General features: G+C 47.1%; 1 protein-coding gene across 1 annotated transcript in view; it reads right to left on the bottom strand.

Moving 5' to 3' along the window:
- Window positions 1–4,134: 4,134 nt before the first annotated feature.
- The window catches only part of LOC140456988 (uncharacterized), an 86,292-nt gene continuing 62,761 nt past the window's right edge, over window positions 4,135–27,665 (bottom strand). Inside the window, exons 3-4 of the mRNA XM_072550872.1 lie at window positions 18,864–19,754; window positions 4,135–9,456 (exon numbers count right to left, since the gene is read on the bottom strand). Of these exons, the coding sequence (XP_072406973.1) occupies window positions 8,511–9,456; window positions 18,864–19,450 (1,533 nt within the window). The 5' untranslated portion in view covers window positions 19,451–19,754 and the 3' untranslated portion in view covers window positions 4,135–8,510. The remainder of the gene's footprint in view (window positions 9,457–18,863; window positions 19,755–27,665) is intronic.

The raw sequence follows: 27,665 nt of genomic DNA, 5'->3' as shown, positions 1-27,665 counted from the left end.
GGAGGGGGAGAGGGGAGAGGGAGGGGAGGGGGAGAGGGGAGAGGGAGGGGAGGGGGAGAGGGGAGAGGGAGGGGAGGGGGAGGGGGAGAGGAGGGGGGGAGGGGGAGGGGGAGGGGGAGGGGGGGAGGGGGGGAGGGGGGGGGGAGGGGGGGGGAGGGGGGGAGGAGGGGGAGGGGGGGAGGGTCAGGTGAGGGGAGGTGTAGGGGCGTGGAGTGGAAGGGGCGGGGAGTGGAAGTGGAAGGGGAGTGGAGTGGAGTTGGGAGGGGAGGGGAGGGGAAGGAGGCGGGCAGAGGGAGTAGGAGGGGATGGGGAGAGTTTTGAGGGAAAGGGAGGCAGGAGGAGAGGGAGGCAGGAGGAGAGTGGGAGGGGAGAGTGGGAAGGAGGGAGGTGGGAATGGAGGTTTGAAGGGAGGGGGAGGGTGGGAGAGGAAAGTGAGGAAGCAAAAAAGGGGAGAGGGAGGCGGGGGAAGGGGAGAGGGAGTCGAGGGAGAGTGGGAGGGTGGCGGGGGAGAGTGGGAGGGTGGCAGGGAAGCGTGGGTGGGAAGGTGTAGAGGGAGAAGGAGGGAGGTTTGGAGTCAGGGGTAGGGAGGTTTGGAGGGAGGGAGGGAGGGAGGGTGGGAGTGGAGAGTAGCAGGAAAGAGTAGGTGTAGGCAAGGGGGAAAGGGCAGAGGGAGGCAGGGGGAGAGTGGGAGGAAGGCTGGGGATGAGTGGGAGGGAGGCAGGGAGGTGTAGGAAGATGGCGGGGAGGAGTGGGAGGGAGGCAGAGAGGAGTGGGTAGGATGCAGGGAAGAGTGGGAGGGAGATAGGGGAGAATGGGAGGCAAGGGGAGAATGGGAGGCAGGGGGAGAATGGGAGGCAGGGGGAGAATGGGAGGCATGGGGAGAATGGGAGGCAGGGGGAGAATGGGAGGCAAGGGGAGAATGGGAGGCAGGGGGAGAATGGGAGGCAAGGGGAGAATGGGAGGCAAGGGGAGAATGGGAGGCAAGGGGAGAATGGGAGGCGGGGGGAGAATGGGAGGCAGTGGGAGAGTGGGTGGGAGGCAGTGGGAGAGTGGGAGAGTGGGAGAGTGGGAGAGTGGGAGGGAGGGAGGGGGGAGAGTGGGAGGGAGGGAGGGGGGAGAGTGGGAGGGAGGGGGGAGAGTGGGAGGGAGGGAGGGGGGAGAGTGGGAGGGAGGGAGGGGGAGAGTGGGAGGGAGGGAGGGGGAGAGTGGGAGGGAGGGAGGGGGAGATAGGAGGAGGAGGGAGGGGGCAAGAAGAGAAAGAGAGTGGGGAAGGTGAGAGAGATGGAGGGAGAGGGAGTGGGAGAGGGGCGTGGAGGAGAGTGGCATGGGTGGGGGAGAGTGGAGAGGAGGGAAAGGGATGGGGAAATGGGGTGAGGGGGGAATGGGGTGAGGGGGGAATGGGGTGAAGGGGGAAGGGGCTGGGGGAATAGGGTGAGGGGGAAGAGGAAGGGGAGGGGGAATAGAGTGGGGGGAAAGGGGAAGGGGAGGGCGGAAGTGGAGAGGGAGGGGGAAAAGGGGAAAGGGTGGGGGTAGAGGGGTGTGGGTGGGGTGGATAGTGGAGTGGGTGGGGGGAAGAGAGGAGAGGAGAGGGAGGGAGGGGGGAGATGAGAGGGGGGAGGGGAGAGGAGAGGGAGGGAGGGAGGGGGAGAGAGGAGAGGGATGGAGGGGAGAGAGGGGCAGGAGGGAGGTGTGAAAGGGGAGAGAGGAGGGGGAAAGGGGGGAGGGAGGTCGAAAGATGGGTGAGGGATGGGAAAGAGGTGGGAGGGAGGGGCAAAGAGGGGGAGGGAGGAAGGGAGGGAGAGAGAGGGGAGAGGGAGGGACTGAGGGAGGGGAGGTAGGGAGTAGGGGAGAGAGAGGCAAGATGGAGGGAGTACAGGAGAGAGAGGAAGGGAGGGAGGGGATGCTGAATATTAGCACCTAATTCTGTAGATGAACTAGCCTCCTGTTGCTATTGTTAACTGACCAGCTAGCAGCATTGTTCCCAATAAATTTGATTGAAACCACATTGTCTTGTAATTAACACTGATCTCTTGTAACCATATAAAAACTAAGTACAGGTGAGAAGAGGGTTGAGATTCATCCTTACAAATTTGGAGGTGTAGTGGATAGTGAAGTGGGTTACCTCAGATTATAACAGGATCTGGACCAGATGGGCCAAGGGCTGAGAAGTGGCAGATGGAATTTAATTCAGATAAGTATGAGGTGCTGCATTTTGGGAAAGCAAATCTTAGCAGGACTTATACACTTAATGGAAAGGTGTTGCTGAACAAAGAGATCTTGGAGTGCAGGTTCATAGCTCTTTGAAAGTGGAGTTGCAGGTAGATAGGGTAGTGAAGAAAGTGTTTGGTATGCTTTCCTTTATTGGTCAGAGTATTGAGTACAGGAGTTGGGAGGTCATGTTGCGGCTGTACAAGACATTGGTTAGGCCACTGTTGGAATATTGCGTGCAATTCTGGTCTCCTTCCTATCGGAAAGATGTTGTGAAACTTGAAAGGGTTCAGAAAAGATTTACAAGGATGTTGCCTGGGTTGGAGGATCTGAGCTACAGGGAGAGACTGAACAGGCTGAGGATGTTTTCCCCGGAGCGTCGGAGGCTGAGAGGTGACCTTATAGAGGTTTACAAAATTATGAGGGGCATGTATAAGATGAATAGGCAAAGTCTTTTCCCTGGGGTCGGGGAATCCAGAACTAGAGGGCATAGGTTTAGGGTGAGAGGGGAAAGATATAGAAGAGACCTAAGGGGCAACTTTTTCACGCAGAGGGTGGTACGTGTATGGAATGAGCTGCCAGAGGATGTGGTGGAGGCTGGTACAATTGCAACATTTAAGAGGCATTTGGATGGGTATATGAATAGGAAGGGTTTGAAGGGATATGGGCCGGGTGCTGGGAGGTGGAACTAGATTGGGTTGCGATATCTGGTCGGCATGAACAGGTTGGACCGAAGGGTCTGTTTCCTTGCTGTACATCTCTATGACTCGACAGACTGCCCATTCTGAATACGAGTGGCCAATTCCTCTTCCCACAATATTGTGAAATAAATCAGTGTGTGTGTGTCAATTTCATAAGATCCGCTTACGGGCTTTATTTATACTTGGACAATTCTCCGACAGCATCTTTAAAAACGTCTTAAATAAACCCGTCTGGGTAGAATGACAAGAGCAGGAAAGGAGGCAAATTTCAGGGAAGTGTAAAAGTAATCGCGCTGTCATAGCTGGGGCTTTCAACTTCCCCGACATTAACTGTGGTCGTCATAGTGTGAAAGATTATCAGAATTTTTAACATAGATCCGGGACAGCTTTTGAAGCCGGTATGTAATAGTATCAACAATGAAGGGGAAGGTTGAAGTGTCAGTGAGGGAGCGTTTTGCAGATGCTTATTATAACTCTTTTCCATTCAGGATTGTTATGGAAAAGGTCAAGGGTGGGACTAAACTCCTAAACTTGTGTTGCAAATTATGAAGGAAGAAAATGGAATTTTGGCCTAAATTGCCAGGTGTTGGAGTTTAAACATTGGGGGATCTTGTAAGAACTGCACAGGATATTGGTGAAGCCATTCCTAATGTATTATGTACGGTGTCATCCTCTTATTTAAGAACAGTTATGTTGGCATTGAATGCAGTACAAAAGAGATTTGTGAAACTGTTTCATGGGATGAAGAGTTTGGCCTATCAATAATAGTTGGAGGAAGGGGATTTACTGAGGGGGAATACCAAAGCATTACACAGACTGGACCCAGTGTGTAGGTCCAGACGAGGTGGCAAGTTCCATTCGCTGATCGACACAGGTTTTATGACAACCCAGCAGCTTCTGTAGTCACTTTCTCATCATGCGCCATAAATCCTATGAATTACCACATTCATTACCAGCTGAATTTCACAGCCAACCTGGGGCTCGCTCTCACTCTAACTGTTCTGTTTTCAATCAATTACACAGGGAAAGTGACATCAGTCATTATCCTCGGGTCTGATAGAGCCTCCCAATTTCTTGTAAACTGATCACCAGATTTTGAACATGGAAGGAGAAAGCACTGTTCACAGTGTGGAGAAACCATGTTCTGTATGTGGACATGGTTTTAGACAACTATCTAGACTGACACAACACAAGCTTTCATTGCGGGAAGGGATTTATTTGGTTAACCACAGTGCTGGCACACGAGCTGGTTCACACTGACCTTTTCAATGTCCAACCTGTGGGAAGTGCTTCAAATGTTCTGGGCAACTGATGAGATATCAATATGTTCACACTGCTGACAGACCATTCAGGTGGTGTATGTGGGACTGGGTTCAGACCACTGGCTAATCTTAGCATATACTGGCGCATTTACACTGGACAGAGACCATTCATCTGCTCTGAGTGTGGGAAGGGGTTCACTCATTTATTTCACATGCTGACACACAAGTGAGTTCATAAGTAACTGCTGGAGCTTTGGATTTTACTTTCAATAAACCAGCATTGAACATTTTCAAATGGGGACTGTTTCTGCTGGTTTTAATAACTCCAGTTCTGTCTTTAAATTTTGCATTAAAATCAAATCAGACAGCTTTGTGTTCAACATGCAGTATGTTTAATCTTTATCATATCTCACATACAAGCTTGTTCCCCTCAAACATGTTTCCCTCCCACATGTATCCTCCATCCTCACCTAGAACAACAAATGGGGGGGGGGGGTAGGTTGTGGTGGCTCATTGTCTCACTCATGGTGACAATCTGATCGGCTGCCCCTGCTGCTTCCCATGGGAATACTGTGTTCCTAAAGCTCACCTTTGTCTGAACCTAGAACCTGCATCTTTCTTTGGTTTCTCTCCTACATTCTGTTAAACCCAGTGTGTCATGAAATGGTTGCCAGTCTTTTCTCATTATTTCTCTTCACTTCTTGTTCGTTTTTTCACCCACTTGCCCCAACTCTGAACCTTTTGTATTCCTTACGGTTCTCAATTTGAACTTTCTCCTTGACAGCTCTTATCAATGCTTTTGATAAATGCGAGGTGCTGCATTTTGGGAAAGCAAACCTTAGCAGGACTTATACACTTAATGGTAAGGTCCTCGGGAGTGTTGCTGAACAAAGAGACCTTGGAGTGCATGTTCATAGCTCCTTGAAAGTGGAATCGCAGGTAAATAGGGTTGTGAAGGCGGCATTTGGTATGCTTTCCTTTATTGGTCAGAGTATTGAGTACAGGAATTGGGAGGTCATGTTGCGGCTGTACATGACATTGGTTAGGCCACTGTTGGAATATTGCGTGCAATTCTGGTCTCCTTCCTATTGGAAAGATGCTGTGAAACTTGAAAAGTTTCAGAAAAGATTTACAAGGACGTTGCCAGGTTTGGAGCATTTGAGCTCTTGGGAGAGGCTGAGAGGCATTTGGATGGATAAATGAATAGGAAGGGTTTGGAGGGATATGGGCCAGGTGCTGGCAGGTGGGACTAGATTGGGTTGGGATATCTGGTCAACATGGACGGGTTGGACCGAAGGGTCTGTTTCCTTGCTGTACATCTCTATGACTCTCCTCTCCTCATCGGTAATATCTTCCAAACCATGCGACATCCTGGAAAACTGTTTCTGTACCATCTCCAAAGCCTTACATCCTCATGGTGGTGTGGCAAGCAGAATTGTACACAATATTCCAAATGTAACCTTGCTACGGTTCTATCAAACTGCAACGTGCCTTGTCAATGTTTATATACTAATATCCAAACAATATCCAAATGAATTGCCATTTTCAGGAAACTGTAGTCCTGAATGCCAAATCCCTCTTTATGATAATGCTTCCCAGGATTCTGCCATTTACTGTATACGTCTCTCCCTCATTAAAACTTTCAAAATGCATCACTTCGCACTTGTCTGAATTAAATTCCATCTGCCATTTCTCTGCCCAAGTTTCCTGTCAATCCTGCTATATCGTCTAGCATTCATCCTCAATATTCACAGATCTTTCCAATCTTTGTGTCATTCAAATACTTATTAATTGGGCCACCGACATTCTCCTCCAAATCATTTACACATAAATATGGAAACAACAGGGGTCTAAGCACTGATCCCGACCAGTGCTACTGTTCACAGATCTCCAGTCACAGAAATGTCCGTGCACCGCTACTCTCTGCCTTCTGTGACAAAGCCAGTTCTGTATCCCTCTCACAGTGTATTCCAAGTGGCTTCAACTCCTGTATCTGCCTGCCATGAGGGGCCCTGTCAAAAGCCTTGCTAAAGTCCATGTGGACAGCATGCATCATGGTTTCCTGCAGAGGACGTCATGGCTCACAAACCTGATTGAGTTTTCTTGAGGAAGTGACAAAGATGATTGATGAGAACAGGGCGGTGGATGCACTCCACTGAAGTATTTGACAAGCTCCCTCATGATAGGCTGGTTCAGAAGATTAAGTCACGTTCGATCCATGGTGAGTTGCTGAACTGAATACAAACTTGGATTGGATTATAGAGGACAAAAGGTAGTTGTTTTTCTTTTAAGATTAGATTTCCTACAGTATGGAAACAGGCCTTTTGGCCCAACTAGTCCACACTGACCCCTCCATAGAGTAACCCACCCAGACCCATTTCCCTCTGACCAATGCACCTCACGCTCCGGGCAATTTAGCATGGCCAATTCACCTGACCTGCACATCTTTTGGACTGTGGGAGGAAACCGGAGCACCCGGAAGAAACCCACGCAGACACGGGGAGAAGGTGCAAACTCCACACAGACAGTCACCCGAGGCTGGGATCAACCCTGGGACCCTGGTGCTGAGGCAGCAGTGCTAACCACTGAGCCACCGTGCTGCCCCACGGTGGTGGGTGTTTTTCTGACTGGCAGTCTGTGACCAGGGATGTTCCACAAGGTTTGTTTTAAGTATAAAAGATTTGGATGAACGTGTAAGTGGTCTGATTAATAAGTTGGCTAATGCCATGTAAATTAGTAGAGTTGAGGATAGTGAGGAAGGTTGTCGAACAATATATCAGGATATAGATCATATTCTCATAATCATACCTTACAGACAATGTCCCACAACACCACTATCACTATCCCCGGATATGTCCTGTCCCACTGACGGGCAGATCGGCAGACATGGTGGAACAGCGGGATGCAGCCGGGAGGGAGTTGTTCTGGGAGTTCTCAACATTGAATGTGGACCTCATGATGTCTCATGGTTTCGGGTTAAACATGGATATGAAACCTCCTGCAGATTACTCCGTAGCATCCTGCCTCGGCTGATGAATTGATCCTCCTTAATGTTGAATAAAACTTGGAGGAAGCACTCAGGATGGCAAGGGCACAGAACATCCACTGGGGGATTTCAACGTCCACCAACAAGAGAGTCTCAGCAGCAGTATGACTTACTGAGCTGTTCAGGACCTAAAGGACATAGCTGCCAGACTGGATCTGTGGCAGTAAAGGAACCAACAAGAACACACTTGACCTCATCCTTACAGGTTGCAGATATATCTGCCCATGACAGTATTGGTAAGAGTGGCCACCGCTTGGTCCTTGTAGAGACAAAGTCCCACCTTCACATTGAGAATACCCTCCATAGTGTTATGTGGCACTATCACCTTGCTACATGGAACAGACCTTGCAGAGATCTGGCGACTCAAGACTGGGTATTCATGAGGTGCTGTGGGCTAACACCTGCAGCAGAATTGTACTCCAGCCCAATCTGCAAACACATGGCATGGCATATCCCCACTCAATCATTACCATCAATCCAGGGGAGCAACCCTGGTCACGCCACTCACTGGAGGAGGAGACTCCACAAATAGCTCCATTCTCATCGACAGAGGAGCCCATTACATCAGTTCAAAAGATAAGGCTGAAGCTTTCACAGCAGCCTTCAGCCAGTCGTGCTAAGTGGCTGATCTATCTCAGCATCCCTCAGTGTTTCAAGAATTACAGATACCAGTCTTCCACACTTTTGGGACTCTCTATATAAGGCACCTCACCACGACCTTCTCAAGTGTCACCCAGAACAGGAAATAAATGCAAGCCCAGCCAGCAACACCCGCATCCCAGATGAACAAATATTTTTTAAAAATCAACATTTTTTAAAATGACACAACCCAATTTCACTACATCCTTCATCCTGGTCCTATACAGATTATGATGCTGTCAATCTGTGCAATAGAGGGCAATGAAAGGAGCAATTGGCCCTGGAAGCTTTGTTAGACAGAGTTTTTGGTGATTTCCTTTGTCAGCTTTGTTTGTAAATTGACAATTTTGTGTGTTCCCTTGCACAGGATGTGTTCCTCTCTCCAAACACAGACCTCAAATCCAGGATCACTGTTGTTGCTTTTAAAAAGGGGCACTGCAGTCCCAAAAATCAGCAACAACATATCCAAATTACCAAACTCTAGCCAGTTATAGGAGTGTTAACATCAATTGAAACAAATTGTCAGACTGTCAATCTTGGAAGTGATCAACAACAGCAGAATCCAATTCTTTCACAAGATATGGAAATCACTGGCTGGGCCTGAAGATGGAGAGTTTCCTCCTTGAACTTCAACAGTATACAGGTTATTGAGATTCACTTATGAACTCGCTTATGTGTCACTAGGTTGAAGGACCGAGTGAATCCCTTCCCACACACAGAGCAGATGAACGGCCTCTCTCCAGTATGAACTCGCTGGTGAGCAAGGAGAGAGGATGAACACCTGAAACTCTTCCCACAGGAAGTGCAGTTGAATGGCTTCTCCTCTGTGTGAATTAGCTGGTGTGACTCGAGTGCGGAGGAAACTGTGAATCCCTTTCCGCATGCAGAGCAAGTGAACGGTTTCTCCCCCGTGTGAATTCGCTGGTGTGCAGTCAGGGTGGATGACTGCCGGAAACCTTTCCCACAGGAAGTGCAGCTGAATGGCTTCTCTCCGGTGTGTACTCGTTGGTGTCTCAGCAAACTGGACGACTGCGTGAAGCCCTGCCCACACACAGAACAGGTGAATGGCTTTTCCCCAGAGTGAACTCGCTGGTGTTCAACCAGGGCAGAAGAATGTCGGAAACTTTTTCCACAGGTGGTGCAGCTGAATGGTTTCTGCTCAGTATGAACTCGCTGGTGTGATCGAAGGCCAGATGAATGAGGGAATCTCTTCCCACACACGGAACAGTTGAATGGTTTCTCCCCAGTGTGAACACGCTGGTGTATATTCAGATCAGATGAAGACATGAACCTCTTTGCACAGTAAGTGCAGCTGAAAGGTCTCTCCTCAGTGTGAATCCGCTGGTGTAACATGAGGCAGGATGTCTGCGTAAATCCCTTCCCACACTCTGGACAGGTGAATGGTCTCTCCTCGGTGTGAATTCTCTGGTGAGACATGAGTTTGGTTGTCTGAGTAAATCCTTTCCCACACACAGAACAAGTGAATGGCTTCTCTCCAGTGTGAACTCGTCGGTGGATTTCCAGCTGGGATGGATAATTGAACCCTTTACCACAGTCCTCACATTTCCACGGTTTCTCCATGGTGACGGTGTCTTTGTATCTCTTCAGGATGGGTGATCAATTGAAGCCTTGACTACACTCTGAGCACAGTATCTCTGTACTGCCAATGGGGTGAATGTTTTCTCAATCTTCTTGACAAGTTGAAGTTCTTTCCACAGCAAATTCACCGGAATGCTCTCATTGGAATGTGCGATTGTGTAATGCTCTTTCCGCAGTCTACTCACTGGAATACAATCACTCAGAGGGTTGTGTGTGTGTTTATCATTGGGTCCTCGTTGCTCACACAGATGTCTGAAATAATTTCCCACAGTCAGAACAAACATTTCCCTGTCCACACTCAGAGGCCGATAATACTCAGCTCCTGGTGAGTGGCGTAAGTCAACCAGACCTTGGCAGGAAATTTGGTTTGTGTTCAATATCTCCGAAGTCTTCTGTTCAAATATCCTGCAAAAACAGTTGACGAAAGTAGTCATTATCAATGCCAGGATAGAAATTCAGAAGGGAATTCTAGATTCGAAGGAACATTATTTTCCTCATTTCTTCATCCTCAAGTCTGTTATGTCCTGATTCCACATCTCCTCCTTCTTTGGACTGAAATCCAGATCTATCTGCCCATCTCTTTCCCCCATTCCCAGTTTTCTATCCTGTCTCTGGATTCATATCTCCACCTCCTGGCTGCAGACTGAGAATCAAAGCAGTGATTCTGATTAGAGTTTGAGGCTTCCAGCCTATTTTGTTGTATCCTCTCCCCGACTGACCGACCTCCAATGTTTCCTTCCTGATCACATTCTGATGGATTCGACCGAAAGTCAGACACGCCTCTCCCTCACCAACATGGCGGCACGTTACGCAAGGTCAATGCCCGTCTTCAGCGAAGTGGCGGCCGGATAACACTGCATGCCCATACCAAGATGGCGGCCGGTTACCCGGTGACAACTGCCCTTACCAAGAGGGCGGTCGTTCCGTTCTCACCCCCGTCCACACCCACTGCGGCCTCAGGCCACCCCATGAAGTTTATAGCCTCCTCATGCCCCTCCCCCCGACTCCTTTTCCGGTTTACATCCCTACCTTGTCTCACATTATTCTCCCGAGTGTAGGAGCCGAATGCGATCGCTCGGGTATGTTCACTGGCCCGCCGCCGGCTCCGCTCCTCTCCACCACGCACCGTCTCCGCCTCCGTCCCGCCTGACGTCACAGTGGATCCCGGCGTCATGACGTCAGCGTTAGTCCGAAGAAGGCGTGGGCGCGGCTTAACGACAGGGCTGAACCGGACCCTCCTTCAACCAATCCGAGATAATGAGAGGCGGGGTGATGCTTTGGCCAACCCCCAAAGAGCCTGCCTTGTGTTTTGTCCCATAAGCCTGTTGGGAGATGTTGTTTCAAATATTTGAGGCAGCTGGCAGTAATACCTGGTCCAGGGTCAGGGATATCAAAGGTGCGCCACAACAGACTCCTAAAAAAAATGCTGTACCCTCACCGGTGGGGAATTAAATCCCGGTCTCCTGTGTGACAACCGACTGGAAGCGTGGGCTGAACAACACTGAAAATGACTCCAAAGGCATATGTGCAGCCTGTGTAGATGTTAGTTATGCTCCCCTTTGCCAGGATGCAGGCTCTGGTGAGAGCAAAGAGCTATGCAGCCTGTGTGGACATCCTGTCTGGTAATGCAGCTGATTCGAGGGTATGAAGGGCTTTTGCCCGAAACGTCGATTTTGCTGCTCCTTGGATGCTGCCTGAACTTCTGTGCTCTTCCAACACCACTAATCCAGAATCTGGTTTACAGCATCTGCAGTCATTGTTTTTACCTGATTCGAGGTTAGTCAAGGGGGTGCAGATAGCATATCCTGCTAACGTCTGATGGCTGGAAGAGCCATCGGTGAAAAGTATCAAGTCGGGACGTGGGGTAGCAACCTGCTGAATCACGTTTAAACACTCATGGTCGTCTGCAGCATCGTGCTGGGTGGGCGGGAGTCGGGTAGACGGTTTCAAGGCTGGAGCGCGCTGTAGGGAGAGCGACCTCATAGCCAGTTCTGATTTGCAGTAAAATGTTGGGTTGCTGTTGAATTAAGCAGCAGGGAGACCAAATGTGGGACCAAAACAGTACATAGATGATCTAGCACAATGGGGTGGCCTTTACCATTGTTGCTGTGGCTGTTGCCACCGCACGCAAACATTCCGGTATTCCCCTCACAATAGGTTGTAAATGGACAGAATAAAAGGCAACAGGGCAACAGAGGTGCCCATGAAGCTGCGTTAAAATGCCGGATGCAAACCCTTCTGACTCAGTTACATAAACATGGAAGGGCTGTGAATAATTTGGAACTCCCAGAGCAGGAGCGGAGATTAGTTTTTGCTTCAGTGCAGTGAATGCCCTTTGCATTTTGGGTGTCCACTTCACTTCGGCCGGCTGTTCATGGGAAGCTGTCTCCCACGGGGGTGCATCAATGGCATGGTGATCAGGGATCCAGTGCACGCAGCAGTATACCATCCCCAAAAATGCTTGCAGCTGCATACTTGTGACAGGTGGGGGAAGTTGGATGATGACAGCCATCCGCTCCTTGGACAATGCTTTGAGGCCATGTGAAAGGTCGTACCCCAGGTGTTGGACTTTTTGCTGACAAAGCTGCACTTTCACCCTGTGCCAGACAGCAGAGCAAGGCCACCGTATCCTGCATGCATGCAGCAGTGGAGGTGGAAGCTATTAGTAGATCATCCGCATACTGGAGGAGGGTCCTGTGGCATGGCAGGTGGAGGGTGAACAAGGTGCAGTGTACTGCAAGCAGCATAAACTGTGGGGCTCTTCATATACACTTGGGAAAGCTGGGTCCATGTATATTGGCAGCCACCGTATGTAAAAGTGGAAAGGCATTGGCTGTCAGGGGACAATTTAAATCGAAAAGACGGCTGAGCATAGGTCGATTACAGAGAAGCAGGTGGCGGAGGCAGGGATACTGGTCAGGATAGCATTTGTGTCCAGGACTGCAGGGGACAATAATGGCATTGACAACCCTAAGATCTTGCACAAAGTACCATTTTCCTGGTCTCAGGCTTTGGGATAGGTATGATAGACGTGTTGCATGGGTTGGTTGTGGGCACTAGGATTCCCTGTTGCAGAAATAAGTCAATAGTTGGTATCATCACTTCTACTGCTGCAGGGTAGTAATGGGTATTGTCATGTTGATGGTTGGATGTCTCCCTGTCTGAGTGTAACTATGTGGCAGGGTGGATAATACCTGGCCTGTGTGGTCAAAGTGCTGTGGCCACAGCGAGTATAAGGAGGGGCGCTCATAGGAGGGGACAGCACCTGGGGTCTGTTTTGTAAAAGTAGATTGTAGTAATGCAGGAGCGCAGTATGCACAGAATTCATCTTGTTTAATCGGTGCAATCTGGGGGATCTGTGTCTTGCCTAAGGGGTGTGAAATGTAGTGGTGATTGCGTGAGCCACACTGTCGTGGTTGCTAGATCTTTGGGGAGCTACGGGTTCTTTGTAATAAGGGGAATATGCAGAACCGCCATTGGGTCTTTGCAAGCCAGTGCAGCCTGCTCTGCACGGAGTTGCACTTCTGCTGCCACACCTTGCGGTCCAACAAAGTACCTACCAGTGATCATTAGTGGGGAGGCGAGCTCGAGATGTGAGTCTGTGAGAGCAACATATGTTGATGCCGGTTCCTGTGGGCCAGAAGCTGAACAGTGAAATTGACAGACAAAGTGGCCTGTCAATATCATCCACTGGAGGAAAGATTACATGGGTGGTGAAGGGGTGATTGGTAGCGAGGAGAGGAGAGGGTCAAGAAGGGCATGGGTAGGTTCTGGCAGGCATAACCAGGTGTAGCAAGAGTTTGCCTGGTTAGAGAGATCAGGGCTGTGGGAGATGACTCCAGGAGTGTGGTTTCAGGACCTTGAGCATGAGTACTTGCGGGGAGTAGTGGATGCTGGCATTTAACTTGCACAGCGTCTGTGACGCATGAGGGCTACTGGACAGGAGGCAGAGATGATGGCAGCATCTAGGACCATGGCAGGTCCTACGCTGAACTGCATGAGATAGGAGAGTGGCTCCACCATGGGTATTCCTGAAGCCCCCCACGGTTCGACTGCTCTGCAAATTGTTGATTTTCTCATAGCTGGATGCCTGCTGGGAGACCACTCCAACGTGTTGCACTCATTGCCAACCTCTGCTACCCTCTGCTGTAGCAATTATAAGATATGCCACCTACACCTCTGCCACTGATCCCATCACCCAAGGAAATGCCTGCATACTCCCAGGCCCCCCGATGCAGTCCGAGCAGCTCAGCAAGCTGTCTCACCAAAAGAGAGGGCCGCTTGGGCCTGTACAGTCACCCTACCTGTAGGTTCTTATCTAGCCTGATGGTGGCACACTGAATCAGACACATAGGCAAGAGAGGAATGATACTTGCTTTCAGCCATTCCTGGTATGCACTGGGATTTGCTGCAACTGCCCAAGCCCTGCTGACACAATGCCTCATCTGTTTACAGAACAATACAGGGAAGCCTGTAGCCAAATATGATCACTTACCAGTTCTTGAGGGGCCATTCACCCACCTCCAGATTGATTTTGCCCACATGCCTCAGAAACAGGGATACGAATACAGTCTAGTTATTGTAGACATGCTTTCGAAATGAGTACAGGCATTCCCCACCAAAAAAACGATGATGCCCGAACAGTGGCAAAGTGTCTCCTGTGGGATGTTATTCCAAGATTTGGAGTTCCAGGGAACATAGAAACAGACAGGGGGACCCATTTCACCGTGAAGCTCCAGGATACCCTGGAGACACCACATCCTCTACCAGCCCCAGTCATCAGGAAAGGTAGAAAAAATGAACGGCATCCTCAAAACCACCCTCACCAATATCATTTAGGACACAGGATTGACTTGGCCAGACGTCCTGCCATTGGCACTGTACACAATAAGGGGGGAGGTAAATTGAATGATGGGACTGACACCCTTTGGGAGGTGCTAATGGGACAGCATGTGCCCACACCACCAGACCCCCAAAAACACTCACTGACACAGCGCTCTTCTTAATACGGGAGGCTTGCTTAGATTACATTCAAGCCCTTAGTAGGAGGATCACTTTAAACCATGAAATCGGTAAAAGCTATGCTGCCCGCACCATAGCGGCAACCACTTCACCCATTTAAACCTGGGACAATGTAATGATAGTCACTGCTGAAAGATTCTCTCTCCCCTCAGTGGAAAGGACCATACCTGATCTTGCTCTCAACCAGGCCAGCTGTCAAGCTCCAAGGGACACCAGAATGAACGCACGCGACCTGGTACAAGAGGGCTCCATCTCCGTAGAAGTACGACCAAGCAGGACTGGACACCAGAGGGATCCAGCTGCTTGCCGCAGCCATCAGGATCATTACCCTTGGTCTGACCTGCACATCACTGCAGATTGCTAACAGGGGACACAGGACACTTTATCCATTGCAAATGGCTAGCAAAAAAAAAAACTTTCCTTCATGTGACGCACAGATATTCAGAGGGTGAACCAGACCCGCTGCTGAGTCTGTGCCTGCTTCCCTTCCCATGGGGGCATTCCTCTCGCCCCAGTCTCTTAACATCACAGAGATGGCAGAATGGTGGCTGGATCTGGACAGGTCCCAAGGTCACAACACTCAGCCTACCAAACCGGCCACTCATGTAACTAATAGCCCAAACCACTGGAAATCTGCAGGGTATCACCTAGACAAATTCACAGCATAGTTCTACCCAGTCTACAACCCCTCACACTACCCCCAGCCTTGACCATCACAGTGGGTCTACTATTTTTCATTACTTATATAAGTGATGAAGTTATGGGGCAGCACGGTGGATCAGTGGCTAGCACTGCTGCCTCACAGCACCAGGGTCACAGGTTCGATTCCAGCTGCAGTGACCGTGTGTGGAGTTTGCACATTCTCCCAGCGTCTGTGTGGGTTTCCTCTGACTGCTCTGCTTTCCTACCACAGTCACAAAGATGTGCAGGTCAGGTGAATTGGCCATGCTAAATTGCCCATAGTGTTAGGTGCATTAGTCAAGAGGGGAAATGGTATTGGGTGGTTACTCTTTGGACAGTCAGTGTGGCCTAGTTAGGCCAAAGGGCCTGTTTCCACACTGTACAGAATCTAATCTAGTCTAAAACCACTGGACGGGGACCACCCATAGCCATCTGCATGGGAGGCTGACTGGAGCCAGTGCACCAACTCTCTGCTCCTAGCTCCTACAGCGCATCGATCTGCAGCAGAGGGTAATATCCTAAATTTACTTGCCCAGAAAAAGTCTGCCCACAATTCCACTTTCACTACCATCTGAACAGGAACCCAAACCCACCACTTAAAAACATACAACAACACTTTGTCTGTGACCACAAGGCATGCCCCTGGCTGCCATTGTCAAGGGCTGGCAGCAGTTTCATCAGGTACATGGTACCACTCATTTGCCACTTCCTGTTCTCTCCCTTCCAAAAGCTTATCACCCACAGCAAATCACACCCTCACTGCCCTAGACGAGGTACACTCCCTATTTGTGCCCAATTATACAACGCTGAGGCACATCAACTGGCCACCATGCTAGAGGAAATAGCGAATGTCACGGCTGAAGCACTCGCTCAGCTGCAGAGGCTGTCACCATTTGCATTGTCGCCCTACAAAGTAGAATGGCCCTGGACTACTTGTTGGCTGAGAAAGGGGGCACTTGTGCCCTGGTTGGCAGAGTGCTGTATCTACATTCCTGACACCAACAAAAACAAAGGAACTGACACACCACATTCGACAGGCTGCTGGTATCCTACATGGACAAGAGTCCCACTGGAACTCGTGAAGCTGGGCAATCCGGGCTTGGCTCATGGGCAGGTTCTGATATCCCTTACTGCCATTCTTGTGGGTATCGTAGTCCTGGTCATGATCCTCTGTGTGCTGTTCCTGGTTGTATACAGCATTGTTACCCCCCCTGCCCCTTCACCACCCTGCTAATACAAGTCCGCTGGAGTGACATTCCCACCGCGCTGTCAGATTCCAACACTAAAACGACTACCTGTACAACACCGAACCCCCCACTACCTAACAATCCCCTCCCTGCCCCCACCTCCCCCAGATCTGGCTACATTGCCCCCCTTTTCAACCCTCCATTTAAACAAAAAGGGGATTGTGGGAAAAAGATCTGCCACCCTGCCTACCCACAACATGGTCACATTTTAAAAATAAAAATAGGGTGGTCTGCAAAACACAAATCAAGCCTGCCAACACAGGCAGAACACACCCACAATGCCCCAGACTTGGCCAAACAGGCTAAGAAACCAGACATGGCCAAGCTATTTCCAGGCCAGAGAGTACACTTCCCACACAACCCTCACAGTAAAGCTCCCAGCCCCATTTGGCACTGCGGTTTCAATATCCTTAGGGCAGGCCCATTTCCCATTGAAACAGATACCACATAAACAAAAGAGGCAGATCAAGATACCCCGAACGACTTCACTCACATTGGAACACAATGAGCACACCTGAATGCCAGGAGAAAGGACATTTACACATACTCGCATGGGCAGGAAATGCAAATGACGACATTTCACCCATTTATGAAAATGGCTGGAATCTCCTGTCAATTACAAGTGAATTACCACTGCCAGACACTTGAACTTCCATTCAGTTTATTCTTGTTTTAATCACTTTACAATTTTCACCATTGAACTGTAACCACTTTACAATTATCACCTTTGTGTCGTACCCCTATAAAGCATGCCTACATCTTCTGTTCTGGGAAAAGCATTCTGTGCAGAGGATCAGTTCTGTGCCAGCCTGCTCAATTTCTCCTCCACGATATCGCTGTGTCTAATAAACTACTCATCAATTTCACCACAATCCATGTGCTCTTTGATCCTTTGGGCTGAATGTTTTTTTGACATATTCTATTCCTTTAGCTACAAGAGATAACAATCCATTTGCTTTCTTTTTAATAATCTGCTGTACCTGCATGCTAGTTTTCCGAGACTCATGAAGGAGGACACCCAGATTCTGCTGCAGCGGAAAACCCTGAAGGGTCTCCCCATTTAGCTAATCTGCTAGCCTTCCCATTTTTTTCAAACAAAATGCATGACCTCAAGTTAAACTCAAATCGGCCAAATTTTGGCCCACTCTAACAATACTATTCAATGCATTGATAACGTATTTAAAACTCCAGGAGACTTGACTAATATAAACCTGTGGGGTTATGACCAAGGACTGACAGTTAGCACAGACCCAAAGGGGGGCTGAATGGCCTACTTCTTTGCTCTGCCACTATGACCCTCTGATCTAAAGAGAGCAGGTTCAGCTGCTCCAGTCTCTCCAACCAATTTCAATTCCTGATATTACTCCCAGAAATACTGTTTCCAACATCTCCAGGAACTTCACATCTTTCTGTAAAGGTGCAGAATATAGACTCCTATCTACAGGGATGGAGTTGAAAAACAAAGATAATGTGCAAATTTTTTCAAACTGTGGTTATTCATCACTGGGGACAGTGTCAATATTTATCATCTCCATTTAGAAAAAGGAAACAGACACTAGGGAACGTGTCACATAGAATCACAAGCAGAACATGAGAACTGAAAGTACTTAACCCTCAGAAAAGGCTGGGGACCTTTTCTCAAAAAAAAAGGATAGCTAAGATGATCAATAATCCAACTGGGGATTTTATGAGGAACATCTTTACCCAACAAGAGGCGAGAATGTTGAACTTACTCCCACAAGTGGTTGAGGTGAACAGTAAGAACAGATTTAAGGAGAAGCTGGACACATATGTGAGGAAGAAAGGAACAAAAGGATATGTTGATGGTGGGAGACGAAGAGGGAAGGGTGGAGGCTTATATGGGGCATAATTACTAATAGATTAATTGAGCCGACTGGCCCGGTGCTATCGACTCAATGGGACATGTATTCATTTCCAATTTGCAGTGGGAGGGAAGACATTATTTGCAGTCAAGGATGAAAGAAATATTCTTCCTCAGTTTTTGGGCCCGATCTCCATGAGAGCGTGTGCAGTCCCAGGCTCAAAGAGCACCAGGCTCACTAGAAGCAAAGTGAAGAGTGTGGCCAGTCCAGCGGAAAGAAACCCTCTGGCCCTCCCACTTCACCCCCTGTAAGAATGAACATGGTTCAGTCTTGGATAGGATTTCCCCTCATTTTTATATCAATCGATAGGGTATAGTATCTGTGTCAGCATTTACTGCCCATCCCGTACTGTCCTACTTGAGAAGGTGCTGGTGAGCTGCCTTCTGGAACTGCACACCTTGTGGTGTAGAGAGGAGTCTGGCCCAGTGACAGTGAAGGAACAGCCAATACAGTTCCAAGTGAGGATGGTCTGTGAATGGAGGGGAGTTTGCAGGTGATGCCTTAGCCTCCTACATTCCAGAGGTTGAGCATGGCTGTTGATGCTGATTAACAACAGATCCAATCTCTGCAGTCACTTGTGAATTCGCTCATGTTTTCGTAGATTGGATGACTGAGTGAATCGCTTCCCACATTCAGAACACACGTATGGCCTCTCCCCAGTATGAACTCTCTGGTGTTTCTGTAGACCAGAGTAATCTCTGAATGGCTTCTTACACTTGGAACATTTGAATGGTTTCTCCCCAGTGTGAATTCGCTGGTGTCTCTGCAGGCTTGATAACTGAGTGAACTCTCTCCCACATTCAGAACAGGTAAAGGGCCTCTCTCCAGTGTGAACTCGCTGGTGTGTCTGCAGACTGGAGAATTGAGTAAATACCTTTCCACAGTCCAAGCAGGTACATGGACTCTTGCCAGCGTGAGCTCGCTGGTGGCGTATCAGGGTGAAATATTCACGGAATTTCTTCCCACACTCAGAGCAGGTGAATGGCCTCTCTCCAGTGGCAGCACGCTGGTGTTTCCGGAGGGCAGACATGTCAGGGAATCCCTCCCCACATTCTGAGCAGGTGAATGGTCGCTCTCTGTTGTGGCCACGTCGATGAAATTCCAATGTCGACAGGGACTGGAATCCCTTTCCACAGTCCTCACACTTCCACGGTTTCTCCATACTGAGGATGTTCTTGCGTCTCCGAAAGTACAATAATCAACTCTAGCCACACACACGCAATGTAGTGTGTATGGCAGGTCACGTGACTGATTGTAGCTGTTTCAGTCAGTTCAATGGAAGATTCTTACACAGGGGTGAGAGGGTGTCTCTCACTGCTTTTCCAGTCAAATTGATGTTAAACCTTTGATACAGACAGGACAGACATTTTTCAATTTATGGTTATTTAAGTCCCAGTTAATTAAGTCACTATTTCCACAATGTTTGTTAGAAGATTCCTGTCTGTAAATCTTCTCCTTCCAGTTTCCTGCAAAAGCAGTTATAAAAGGAATAAGTACATATTACAAATGCAGGACAGACAATTTTAGTTTCTCTGAAATAGCTTTTCCCTTTCTCTTCCCCTAAATCTGAAAACCTCCATCCCACACACCCTTCCCAGCTATTCTCACTCCCCTGTCCTTAATATACACCCTCCCCATTCTCCTGAGGGTGCTGTGAAACAGCTCCGTGCTGGATAGACTCTGTCCCCTTGTTGGTTTGGTTTTCTTTCTTTTCAGTTTCTATAAATCATTAACTTAACACTAGTTTTTTTTTAAAAAAAGGAAAGATGAAAGACACTGCTTCCGTCTCAATGAAGGTGAGTCTTCATTCAGAGAGAGAGAGAGAGAGAGAGAGAGATGCTGCAGCAGTAGCTTTGAAGGGTAGGATTGAACAGTTTCAGAAGAATGATAAGATTAACCGTTATTGTCGCAGAGACTGCAAATGAGTGCAGTGAAAACTTTGTAACCTTAGATATATTAGATGACTAGTTACAGAATATTGAAATGTTTGTTACAGATTTAGGCAGAGAATTATTAATAAAAGCCCGGCGTCAGAACAAAGAATAGATAAGTTTGCTCACAAAAACCGTCCACTTTTAATGTGCTCATCAAGTCCTTGGGACAGCATGGCCTGATCTCCCCCAAACGAGCCCAGCCTGAAACGGCCCTCCTTGCCAATAAGGGAACACTGATTGGCTGGAGAACCAGTGTTCTATTGGACAATGCGCGATAATGCGGATTTGGGGCGGAAATTGGACCCATGTGATGGCAGGAAAGCATTGGGTCCATGATGTCATCCACAGCCGACCAATACATTCGTCCCAGCTCGTCTCGCACAGACTCCGACTGCGCACATGAGCAGTTTCGTATCCAGGCAGGCGACAGGGATTCTGGGCGTTGTAGTACTCATAAAGCCTATTTGTGGGAAGTGGATGGAAAGGGGGAAATGCTGGTGAGAACAGGATCCCCATTCAGACACACAGGACCAGCTTTCGAAGCTCCTTGGATTCTGCCTGAACTGCTGTGCTCTTCCAGCACCACTAATCCAGAATCTGGTTTCCAGCATCTGCAGTCATTGTTTTTACCACCAGAAAGCTTAAAGACCTGGGAAGGGGAGGGTGTGGAGGACGGAGTATGTGGGATAAAGTGACTTATAACTTGTCTGAGAAATATATTAACACCATAATAATATTCACCATATTCCATCATGTGGGCAGCACTGTGGCTCGATTCCAGCCTCGGGCAATTGTCAGTGTGGAGTTTGCACATTCTCCCTGGGTTTCCTCCGGGGGCTCCGGTTTCCTCCCACAATCCTAAAGATGTGCAGGTCAGGTGAATTGGCCATGCTAAATTATCCATAGTGTTAGGCACATTAGTCAGAGCCTGCTTCCACACTGTATGGAATCTAATCTAATATTCACACAGAATAATGTGAACTGAATATCAACACTGTTCTTACTATACCTTCTGTAAAACAATACTTCTTGAACAGTCACTGTGGACTCAAGGGCAATTTACTTCCACTTCAATGTTGCAGGTCCTGAAGTTATTAAATAGTTCAATGCTGGATTCACAAGCACTGCCACATGTGGAGCAGGTAATGTTCGCTGAAGCGAGTGATGATAATACTCAGGTTTTCACATGTTTCTTCCAGTGGTAATGTTTGTTCTCTATCTGGGCCTGTCAGATTTTCTCAGAATAGTTGACTTCTTCACAGATATGTCTTCTCCAAATTGGATGGTTTTGGGCCAAACATTCCCACCATTGAATGGGGATATTGCATTTTTTTTCCACAGGTAATGTGAACAAACTGAACACATTTATCTGCCAACCTCACTCAGATTAAGGAGCTTGTTTTAGAAGTCCCCGTGTAGATGTGAACTAGGAGAAAGTGAGAACTGCAAATGCTGGAGATCAAAGTCGAGAGAGTGGTGCTGGAAAAGCACAGCAGGTCAGGCAACAGCCAAGGAGCAGGAGAATCAGCGTTTTGGGCATAAGCCCATCATCACGAATGAGCCTCATTCCCGATGGATGGCTTATGCCCAAAATGTCGCTTCACCTGCTCCTCAGGTGCTGCCTGACCTGCTGTGCTTTTCCAGCACCACCCTCTTGACAGATGGTGTGAACTGCCTAATGCAGCTGATTGATCATAACGGGTGCCTCCATTACAAACTCTTCAGTCTGATCTGCACTGTACAGTCTGCACCATGTAAGAGTTGCAGGGTATGGAAATGAGCAAAACTGATGTCAATGCTAAATTGAAAACCTCAAAGACATCTAATAACCATAAATAATTACTTCTCTCAGGAAGGTAGAACATTGTACAATGAATGATGAGATGAGAAATTATATCCGTGCATTTAAAGTTTAGACAGGGATTGTATTAAATCACTTCCTACAAAATGTTGATTCCGTTTAATGCTTCAGAATAGATATCATCCAAAAATAAAGTTTTTTTTTAGTGGGGTCTGAGGAGGGCGAGGCAGGTGGGGTAATAATAACAGATTGTTAATGTATTTGGACTTGATTTCTTAATGCAATAACATCCAGATTAATCATCTTTTACAATATGCAAACAATGGTACTGTAACAGGATCCTTAGTATTGATTTAATAGGGCTCTGTTAATTAATTTCAATAATATTGTTATTATTACAGATTAGTGGTAATTATTGGTGAAATTATTTCCAATTGTTGCAGGAAGAAATTAATGGAACTGCATAAATAATTAAATCCTAATTCATCATAAACCCACACGATGGAATCTTAAGAGCTCAGAAGGTGGCCATTCAGTCCATTTTGCTGGTCCTGTCTTTGTAAATGCTGACAACCTGTCCCACTCTGCTCCTCCTCCCTCCTATTGAAAACCATTCCTTAATGGGAAGTTATGGTCAGGGATTTTAACTTTCCAAACATCGACTGGGGCTGCCATAGTGTTAAAGGTTGAGATGCAGAGGAATTTCTTAAATGTGCACAAGACAATTTTCTGATGTACCTACTAGAGAAGTTGCAAAACTTGACCTACTCTTGGGAAATAAGGCAGGGCAAGTGACTGAGATGTCAGTGGGGGAGCACTTTGGGGCCAGTGACCATAATTCTATTAATTTTAAAATAGTGATAGAAAAAGATAGACCAGATCTAAAAGTTGATGTTCTAAATTGGAGAAAGGCCAATTTTGACGATATTAGGCAAGAATTTTCAAAAGCTGTTTGGAGGCAGATGTTTGCAGGTAAAGGGACGGCTGGAAAATGGGAAGCCTTCAGAAATGAGATAACAAGAATCCAGAGAAAGTATATTCCTGTCAGGGTGAAAGGGAAGGCTGGTAGGTATAGGGAATGCTGGATGACTAAAGAAATTGAGGGTTTGGTTAAGAAAAAGAAGGAAGCATATGTCAGGTAAAGACAGGATAGATTGAGTGAATCCTTAGAAGAGTATGAAGAAAGTAGGAGTGTACTTAAGAGGGAAATCAGGAGGGCAAACGGGGACATGAGATAGCTTTGGCAAATAGAATGAAGGAGAATCCAAAGGGTTTTTACAAATATATTAAGGACAAAGGGGTAACAAGGCAGAGAATAGGGCCCCTCAAAGATCAGCAAGGCGGCCTCTGTGTGGAGCCACAGAAAATGGGGGAGATACTAAATTAATATTTTGTATCAGTATTTACTGTGGAAAAGGATATGGAAGATATAGACTGTAGGGAAATAGATGGTGACATCTTGCAAAATGTTCAGATTACAGAGGAGGAAGTGCTGGATGTCTTGAAATGGTTAAAGGTGGATAAGTCGCCAGGACTGATCAGGTGTACCCAAGAACTCTTTGGGAAGCTAGAGAAGTGATTGCTGGGCCTCTTGCTGAGATATTTGTATCATCGATAGTCACAGGTGAGGTGCTGGAAGACTAGAGGTTGGAAAACGTGGTGCCACTGTTTAAGAAGGACGGTAAGGACAAGCCAGGGAACTATAGACCGGTGAGCCTGACCTCAGTGGTGGGCAAGTTTTTGGATGGAATCCTGAGGAATAGGATGTACATGTATTTGGAAAGGCAAGGACTGATACGGGATAGTCAACATGGTTTTGTGCATGGGAAATCATGTCTCACAAACTTGATTGAGTTTTTTGAAGAAGTAACAAAGATGATTTGATGAGGGCAGAGCAGTAGATGTGATCTATGTGGATTTCAATAAGGCGTTCGACAAGGTTCCCCATGGGAGACTGATTAGCAAGGTTAGATCTCATGGAGTACAGGGAGAACTAGCCATTTAGATAGAGAACTGGCTCAAAGGGAGAAGACAGAGGGTGGTGGTGGAGGGTTGTTTTTCAGACTGGAGGCTTGTGACCAGTGGAGTGCCACAAGGAACTGTGCTGGGTCCTCTACTTTTTGTCATTTACATAAATGATTTGGATGCGAGCATAAGAGGTACAGTTAGTAAGTTTGTAGATGACACCAAAATTGGAGGTGTAGTGGACAGCGAAGAGGGTTACCTCAGATTACAACAGAATCTAGACCAGATGGGCTAATGGGCTGAGAAGTGGCAGATGGAGTTTAATTCAGATAAATGCGAGGTGCTGCATTTTGGGAAAGCAAATCTTAGCAGGACTTATACACTTAATGGTAAGGTCCTAAGGAGTGTTGCTGAACAAAGAGACCTTGGAGTGCAGGTTTATAGCTCCTTGAAAGTGGAGTCGCAGGTACATAAGATAGTGAAGGCGGCATTTGGTATGTTTTCCTTTATTGGTCACAGTATTGTGTACAGGAGTTGGGAGGTCATGTTGCGGCTGAGCAGGACATTGGTTAGGCCACTGTTGGAATATTGCGTGCAATTCTGGTCTCCTTCCTATCGGAAAGATGTTGTGAAACTTGAAAGGATTCAGAAAAGATTTACAAGGATGTTGCCAGGGTTGGAGGATCTGAGCTACAGGGAGAGGATCTGAGCTACAGGGAGAGGCTGAACAGGCTGGGGCTGTTTTCCGTGGAGCGTCGGAGGCTGAGGTTTACAAAATGATAGAAGTTTACAAAATTATGAGGGGCATGGATAGGATAAATAGACAAAGTGTTTTCCCTGGGGTTGTGGAGTCCAGAACTAGAGGGCATAGGTTTAGGGTGAGAGGGGAAAGATATAAAAGAGACCTGAGGGGCAACCTTTTCACACAGAGGGTGGTACGTGTATGGAATGAACAGCTAGAGGATGTGGTGGTACAATTGCAACATTTATGAGGCATTTGGATGGGTATGGGAATAGGAAGTGTTTGGAGGGATATGGGCCGGGTGCTGGCAGGTGGGACTAGATTGGGTTGGAATATCTGGTCGGCATGGGCAGGTTGGACCGAAGGGTCTGTTTCCAAGCTGTCTATCTCTCTGACTCTAATTGGGGAAATGTCCCAAGTTCACTTCTGAAAGTTATTGTTGAATCTGCTTCCACAAGACATTCAGATAATATCATCCAAATCTTCAGAACTCACTGAGTAAAATCATCTCCCCTCTTCCTCACCTAAATTTTTTGCCACATACATTAAAAAATTGTGTTGTGTGGTTACCAATCATCTTGCAGTGGAAACAGTTTCTCCATATATAGATGAAAGGTCCTAAATTATTTCCACACCTCAATAAAGTCACTCTTTAACCTTGTCTGCTTGAAGGCGTGACCTGAAACGTGTGATCAGAAGCTCATTTTGAGGTGAAATTTAACACAGAGATTGTGTGGTTGAGCCTCAGACATTTCCAGGGAGAGTGATGGACTTGGTAATTAAGGAACAGAAAGTGCAGTGGTGAGTGAAGACAATTACTTTGGTCTTCTCAATTTTCACTTGAAGAAAATTTCTGTTTGTCACATGTGCGATAATCGGGTTAATAATCTAGTATGAGGGAGACAGGAGAGAAATTAGAGAATGATATAAGTTAAGGATAAAAAGAAGAACTTCAGGGCAGTTTGGCCGGGCGAGCTCAGGGAAGGGAGGGACACAGCAGAGGTAATTGATCAGATGATCTCACTCTGACTGACAAATAGCTCTTCACTTGTTGTTGGACTTGGGATGGAGGAGATGGGAAAAAGAGGGATATGGATCCTGTAAGTGAAGACGGTTTTAGTATAGAAGGGCAAAATGTGTCACTGTAGGCTTGAATGGCCTGTACTTGTACTGTATTGTTCTTTGATGCTGAAAGAATGTGATTTTGATCCAAGTCATGAGAGCGAAGTTGCATGCACCTGCTGTCTCTGGCTTTCTAGGTGGTAGGGACCATTGAGAAGGTTCTGTTGGAGGAGCCATGGTGAGTTACTGCAATGTGGATGGCACATATTTCTGCAACTGTGCGTCAGTGATGAGGGGGTGAATGTTGAAGCTGATGGTTGGGGTGCCAATCTGGAAGGCTTTTGCAATTCACAGATCTAACATACTTGTAAAGTTCACATTTATATTTTGAGCTAACGTGAATGTTCTCTTTTCTCCTTTCATCAGATTCTTGGTCACCCTCTATTAGATTATCAATTACTCCCAATTTCCTACCTTCTCACTTTTGCTTACAAACTTCCCAACCACTATTCGCTGCATATTTCTGTCATCAAGGAATGCATAATTGTTGTAAACTGTGCAGTATTACTTCAAATCTTCCATACTACCTAAGTACTTTCAAATCATTTTGTGTATTTTTCCAATCCAACATGGCCAAATTGCCAGTTCAATCTTCATAATTTCCATTGTTCAGATTTAAGATCCTAATTCCAGAATGAAACTTGATTAAAAATTCCATTTTATGGTCTCTATTCAAGAAAGGTTTCTAAACAGCCAGGTTATTAATTACACTTCTCTGAACATAATACAAAACCTAAACCAAATTGAATACTACTTGGTCCTTCAATGTTCTGCTTCAGAAATGCTTCAGTACAAACTGCAGAAATTCACCTTCCACAACATGCTGATCAGGTTCGCCCAGTCTGTATTGGAATTGAAATGACCCATTATTACCATATTACATACATTACATGCACTTCTAGTTTAACCCATTATTGCCAAATTACTCAGGTTACATGCACACCTAGTTTTCTGATTTATATTCAAAAGGAATTGTTCGGATTACTAAATAGATTCAGCAGACTGTGCGTTCAATGCAAAATCCAAATACTTATATGTACGTTGGCATTATCACCTAAAATCTGGACTGGATGATTTAATATGTTTGTAAACTGGATGTGAGTAACGGGCTTATGCCCAAAACATTGATTCTGCAGCTCCTCGGATACTGCCTGACCTGCTATGCTTTTCCAGCACTACACTCTCGACTCTGGATGTGATTAACAGTAAATTACAGCTCCTGAAATCACTCTTGGACTTGCTGATGTCTCCGCTGGCGTGCCATGAGGTGGGATTTCTCAGTGAATTCTTTTCATTCAGTGGAGATGAATGACCACCCTCCAGTGTGAACTCACTGACGTACACTAAGTTGAGGGAATGATCTGAACCCAGTCCCACAGTAAGTGTACTGAATAGTCTCTTATTGGTGTAAACATAGTTCATGTAGCATCAATTCCCCCAGAACATTTAAAACAGTTGCCTCATTCTGGACATTTAAAATGACTCTCATCAGAATGAATACATTGATGGTGTTATCAGATCCCAGGATCGTGTATAATAATTCCCACAGTCTGTACATTTGAAAGGTGTCTCCCCAGTGTGAAATCGCTGGTGTGTCAGTAGGTGGATTTTCTCAGTCAATCCCTTCTCACACATGGAGCAGGCGTCCCGAGCAGCGCCGTGACGCGGGACTCCGTGCTCTACGGCCTGTTCCCCGGGACTCACACCGAGATGAACATTAACTGCACCTGGAGGATCATCAACTCGGTGAAGGACGCTCTCTGGGCGGTCCGAAACCTGTTGATCTTCCAGCTGGAGTTGACCCCGACCGAAT

Source organism: Chiloscyllium punctatum, chromosome 31 (assembly GCF_047496795.1).
Source record: "Chiloscyllium punctatum isolate Juve2018m chromosome 31, sChiPun1.3, whole genome shotgun sequence".
Classification (NCBI taxonomy): Eukaryota; Metazoa; Chordata; class Chondrichthyes; order Orectolobiformes; family Hemiscylliidae; genus Chiloscyllium; species Chiloscyllium punctatum.
The sequence above is the reverse complement of the archived record's forward strand: the minus strand, read 5'-3'. Positions and strand labels throughout refer to the sequence as shown.